Source organism: Notothenia coriiceps, unplaced genomic scaffold, assembly GCF_000735185.1.
Source record: "Notothenia coriiceps isolate Sejong01 unplaced genomic scaffold, NC01 NC01_scaffold00015787, whole genome shotgun sequence".
NCBI lineage: Eukaryota > Metazoa > Chordata > Actinopteri > Perciformes > Nototheniidae > Notothenia > Notothenia coriiceps.
In genome coordinates, this window is record NW_011348488.1 from 1 (window position 1) to 6,369 (window position 6,369).

A 6,369-nucleotide genomic window follows, 5' to 3' on the forward strand; every position below is an offset into this window, starting at 1 on the left:
TGTGCCTATTGATGTGTTTTGTTTTGTATTTTTGTACTGTAACTGAAAAAAGACAATAAAAACATTTGTCAAAAAAAAAAAAAAAAAAGGCTGTTTAAGGTTCCAGACTTATTTTGAGAGTTGAAGTGAGAATAACAATTAGGTCAAAGTTAGTCGTTTTGGTCTGTGTTTGTGTGTGGTGTGTGTTTATACATACATTACAGCTTTGATTAGCAGATTAATCAGCATATTGGCCACTATTTAGATGTATGTATAACTTTGTAACAATGAGACACAGCATGGCTTCACACTGCTTAACTATCGCGCTTCTATTGGCTAGCGTTCAAACTGATTGTACGTGGGACATCTTTAAGCGGTTGACCAATCACAACAGAGCCAGCCAACTAACCAATCAGAGCAGACTGGGCTCTGGTTTCAGACAGAGGGTGAAAAGGTGCTGCAGCATAGACAGTATGATAAAAATAAAAATATTTTTGAACATTAAAGTATGTAAACATGTCACAGTAGAGGCATTAAATTCACATATTAAACCTGAATTGGAGCACAATAGGGTCCCTTTAAGTTGTACTCCATACGGTGATGTGATACGTGTGCAGATGCTGAGCTGTGTATCTGACATGTTTCAGGTGTACGGTGCCGCCATCCAGTTCTACGAGCCCTTCCCCCAGGTGTGTCTGACTGATGCCCAGCGCTCCCAGCTGGGTCTCCTGAGTCCAGATCCAGTACAACCAGCCTCCTCCAGCTGTACGGAGACATCCACCAGCACCACCAGCAGCCCGGCCAAAGCCCAATGCTCCGTCTACACCAACAAGTGCATCTGTCTGCTTTCCCACTGGCCCTTCTTCGACGCTTTCCGCAAGTTCCTCACATTCCTATATCGCTACTCCATCTCTTGCCCTCACGCCCTGCCCATCGAGAAGTAAGTTCTCTTTCTTATCTTTAGATTTTTATGCTTTTTTTCTTGCTAAAAGGGATTTTTACACGTTGTTCTTTATCAAGTTGCAAAGTGTGGGTGAAGTCACTAGTTTCAGATTAGTTTGTTCACATTCTCCATTTCCATTAGGCCTATAGATGTTTATTTAAAAGAAGTCTTTAATGTACTTTTCAACCTAGAGAAACGTCACACTCCCAGATAATGTACAGTCATAAAAGGTTCATTTTCTAACCACTACTCAATAATGATTCATTGATTGTTTTAACCACCCGTTAGTGGTGCAGGACACATTTTAACCTACGTGATTTGATATTTCCTGCTGAAATGCACCCTGGGTGTTGTAGGTAACTTTACACTCCATAACCGTGTCTTTTTTAATATTTTGTATATGATAGGGAGAGTTAAATTCAGCTTTTTATAACTTTGAGTCACGTAAAATGATCTTTAGGAAAAATGAATTAATCTTTCAATTCTGGAACCAATGGGGCTTGAATTACCGGTAGCTCTTATCATTTCACAACTCTGTAATCTTTTCTGACAATATATCCTCTGTTTAGTGTTGAAAAATGTCTCTAAAGTCATATTCTGACAGAATTTAAATCAAAGATGAGCTCAGGTGATATTAAAAGCTCCCAACCCCCTCTAGAGAAATAAATCCAGTTTAAATGGAACTCACGACAGAAATGTTATTTATTCCTTGACAAAAGTGCATCATTCTTTAACAGCAAATTACCACACACTGTCAACCTTACTAAATCAAAGGAGATATTATCAATATGTGATATGCAGAGGTACGGACAGCAAAGCCTTATGTTTAATGCTGATATGCTTCTATCTGTACACTAGGAAAATGTCTGTGCTTGCTAATAGTGTAACAATACACCAAATAGCTAAATCGGTCCTGAAAGCAAGTTGTTTGAGGTTGAATATTTACTTTACCACTTTGGTAAGGTGAATTAACAGAATATATTTTACTGCTGCTCGTAACTCTTAGGCTTCCCGACTTTAAGAGGTGCATTGTCTTATCATTCGAACATTAGCTGCCTGTAGCGGCCGGAATAATAATGAAATAAAACAGATAATTAACTTAAAATAACACTCCCGCTGAGGCAACATTTAGCGAATCTTACGCAGGGCAATGATCCAAATCCAGTCAGTAATCTCTGTTTGTGCATGATCCAATATCATTAACAAGAGAAAAATGAACATGTTTCCTATCTATTCCTTTCCTTAAGCCTTTCCTATGGCTTTCCTTGTGGCTTGAATCACCCTTTTAAAAAAACATGTGCCTACTAGTGCGCTACCCCCACCACCACCTGTCTCCAATATGTACAATTACACCAGGGTCCTAATCACCCAGTGCCCAAACATGCTCTCAAAATAAAAGCATAAAAACTCCTTTAACTCACTTAAATAACAACACTAAATAATAATACATTCACTTTAAACAGATACAACAAGTAAATACATGTTTAACTATTAATAATATAAAGCAATATATAGCTCCAACTCCGCCCATTTTGTTGCCTTACCTTGCCATTATTCTTTTTTTCCCCCACAGGCACATCTCTCATTTTATGCACAAAGTTCCCTTCCCTTCCTCTCAGAGGCCTCGCATCCTGGTGCAGGTACGTTTGGCTCGCAGGAGGCATGTATTGTTTGCTGCATATGGCGCATGTGATAAATAGCTATTAATCATTCTGCAGACAGTAGTGTTGTTTTCATACAGGGGGCCGATTCTTTCCTCCTTTATGAATGAATATTAAATGATTCAGTGCAGGCATATTTTGTTGGGTTGGTTTATCTCACTCTCCAGCTTTTCTGCAGCTTTCCCCTCATGACAGCCTGATGTTGAGCCAGCCAGTGTCTTCTCCCTTACCGCTCAGGTAAGAGCCGCTGCACACACGTGTCTTCTTGTTAGATGTTATAGAATGTTATAGAATAATGCAATTTCTAACTGACTGTCACAAGGATGCACTGTATGAGCTGTATATGGATAAGCATAGTTCAGATCTTATATTGATTTATAAGACTGTTAGTTGTTTGAAAAATGTTCAATAAGAAAGCGCAGGTAGATCTTATATATTGTATATTATATTGTCAATTTTGAGCTGTCCTCATACACTTTCATCCAATACCAATATTAGATTTCCAATTCAACAATATATTTTTAGTATTTTTCGACCCCATAATCTGTTTAATGGCCACAATGACTTAAAACAACCTGTAGTAGTTTCTCCTGGATGTATCTGGAACATTTTAATTACATTTTGTTTTGCACATTTGTGTTTGTCGTAGCGGTGGTCGATTTTCCACGCTGCTCCAGAACCTCGGACCAGAGAACGCCGTCACCCTGCTGGTGTTTGCCGTCACTGAACACAAGATCCTGGTGCACTCGTTACGCCCCGCCGTGCTGACCAGCGTCACCGAGGCTCTGGTGTCGGTAGGTTCCTCTCTTCAGCTTCAGACAGGGGGTCGTTTTCTATCCTCTCACCTCCTAGCGTTAAACTCTTAATGCAGCCATGCCCCTCATTACTTTTGTAAACTCCAGCTTTTATATTTTTAGTAACTGCTGCACTTTTTAATGTTTCTTATGTTTTTATAATCACGGACTTTGTCACTATCAGTTGGTAGCGGCTTAAGTCATACACTGTGTTTTGTGGTTATTGTCATCCTCAACCAATATATTTACATCATGTTCTTTTCTCTGCTAACCTGAATGTTGAGATCTTTGAAATGAGCCCTTTTTTATTTTTCCATCCTCAGATGATCTTCCCGTTCCACTGGCAGTGCCCGTATATTCCTCTGTGCCCGCTGGCGCTGGCTGACGTATTAAGCGCCCCCTGTCCATTCATCGTAGGAGTGGACTCCCGCTACTTTGATCTTTATGACCCCCCACCAGACGTGAGCTGCGTGGATCTGGACACAAACACCATCTTCCAGTAAGCCCTGAATGCAAAACCTCCCATTGTTGCTGCTATATTATTTATGTGAAGGGTGATATCTGTAAAAGGACAGTTTTGGATACTCGGTTGCCTTCTCATGATGCAAATGAAGTGGGATCATAGTGTGAGGGATTAACCTCAGGGCATTAAGCTGCATATAGGCTGTACGGCTCTCTTAGTTTAGAGCTCAACATTGTTTCCTTTGCTGCATATTTTTTTCCAAACCACAAAACTGCCAGTTCATGAGTTCTAACTTTAGAGGCCAGACCATTTTCCTGGAGTCTAGGTGAGAATGGTTATTTTTCTAGTGTCAGGCTCATTGTAATATGAAGAGAAGGCATTTTTCTAAGGCCTCATGTAAGGTCAATTATGGTTCACATCATTTTTTCTTGCCTCATTACCAGTCAAACAGTGTTAGGGTGGTCTCCCCCCCGGCCCGCCAAATGTTCATGTTGGTTTTGGCCTCTCAGTCTCTCCACAGCTCACTGTGTACTTCTCCTTTACCAGCAATGAAGATAAGCGAGCCCTCACGTGGAAGATCCTGCCAAAGAAAGCCTGTAAAAACCTGATGAATGTGCTGAGCAATCTCCACCAGCAGCTGGTCGACGGTGAGTTCTGATCTGATAAAACTAAAAAACATTAGAGCATCGGTAGTCCTTCATGTATGGCAAAGTAAACTTTCAGCAACCTTTTCCATTCACCTGGTTTTCAGTTTGTGTTCATTTCAATAAAAGGTTGCGGCTGTAGAAATAACTGGGTTGTCATTCCGTTGCATTCTCGGGAACAGGATACTTGAGGAACTACTGGAGGGACTTCTTTATTTTGCACTACAATTCAAATGGACCTAAAGGGTGAACTGATGAGATTTTGGTAGCCACATATCAAAGGTCACTGTGACCTCAAAAGCAATTTTTTTGGCCGACTCAAGAATTGATATGCTAAGTATAACAATTTCACACAAATAACTTATAGGACAACATTATAAAGTGATTATTTAAAATTTAAAGTGACAAATCCTCACAGATAGTTTAAAGCTTTATTTATCATCTTTAATTTCAGTCCATGCAATTTGTTCTCCATTCAAACTACTGTTCTGCTCTCCAATCCACTCATTGAAATATGAATAATCCCATGGTGTCTTTTAATTACTACTCTGTGGTGCTGATTGTATTTCTGCCAACTTTCTCTGCTCCTCTAAGAGCTTGCTCCCTAAGAGATCATGAAACCTGCTGCGTATTGAGCTGCAAATAAATGAATGTCTGATTCAGTGAAGTGAAAATCTACCCACTTTCTGATGGATATTGATAGGCCTGGCAGAGATTTGAGTGGAGACATTTAAGCCCCATGGACTTCGGAAAATCTCTGAAATCAACTTGAGTTTATTTTGTCTAATGATGTAAGTCTTATCCTTATTTGCTAATATGAATACTCACTTACTTAAAGCAGTGCTCTGGTGTAAGAACCTTCAATACAAATCCTTTGATCGTAAAGACTCCACCAAAATGCAAAAGATGGAACAGCAGCAAAAGTGATGATTCAACCATTATGTTGACATGTAGAGATTCTTTTACAGTTTGTAGTGATGGCTGCTGATGTATTTCCTCTTCTGTCTTTAGGTCAGCAGCGTCCTGACGGGCTGCTGGAGCTGAGCATGAATGATTTAACAGAGTTGAGCTGTGGTAAGAGCCTCCACACGCTGGAGCTGGAGATCCAGGAAGCCTTTCTGCGCTTCATGGCGGCCATTTTGAAAGGCTACCGCTCATTCTTGCGACCAATCACCCAGGCACCTTCTGAGAAAGCGACGGACGCCAGCTCCCTCTTTGACCTGCAAGGTATCTGGAATAATGTCACTTTGACCACTTGTAACCAACACTTTGGGTCACTTAACGTAACCTCGGTTATTTGATAACCTGCAGTGCAGAGGAAACGGCATGCAAAGAAATGTATCTGCAAAATGATTCCCAACACAGTATTTACTGACCACAGATGGTTTAAGCTTTACTGTTCTATTCCAGTAATCTGAAGGACTTGTTCTGTCAAGCAAAATAAAGTTAGTCCACAACAAACTCCTGTTTGGTAGAAATATTTGTTAGTCTACTACAAATAAACACGACGTTTATCTTCTGTTAACTTGGTTTATTCAATCAACGTGCACAACACCAATACAGCGCCATTAACGAACAGAGGACCTCCCGCTCCTGGTCGACACAGACTAACTGCGCATGCGTTTCACAGCTTCAAGAGGGCACCCTAGACTACCGTAAGGCCAGTAGTATAGACGCAAAGAGATTACATGTTAACAATCTCATTCTATCTTTTTAAAGAAATAAACAAAACAAAAAATAACTTTACTTTGCATGAATCATAAAACAGTCATACAGTGACTTAAGACAAAAATGTTTAAATTCCCTGAGTAGTCAACATAAATCAGGGAAACATTTAAGAAACAAATACATAAACAAAGGTGTTTTCAATGTTCCATTTCAACAG

General features: G+C 40.0%; 1 protein-coding gene across 1 annotated transcript; it reads left to right on the forward strand.

Annotated features, from left to right (window-relative positions):
- Positions 1-626: 626 nt before the first annotated feature.
- LOC104949193 (C-myc promoter-binding protein-like) lies at positions 627-5,902 on the forward strand (the record flags this gene model as incomplete). The annotated part of the gene is made up of 8 exons (XM_010775499.1): positions 627-919; positions 2,496-2,562; positions 2,762-2,820; positions 3,233-3,377; positions 3,701-3,876; positions 4,387-4,487; positions 5,496-5,711; positions 5,895-5,902. Coding segments are annotated over 8 exons (1,065 nt in total), but the record flags the coding sequence as incomplete, so codon positions are not given.
- Positions 5,903-6,369: the final 467 nt, after the last annotated feature.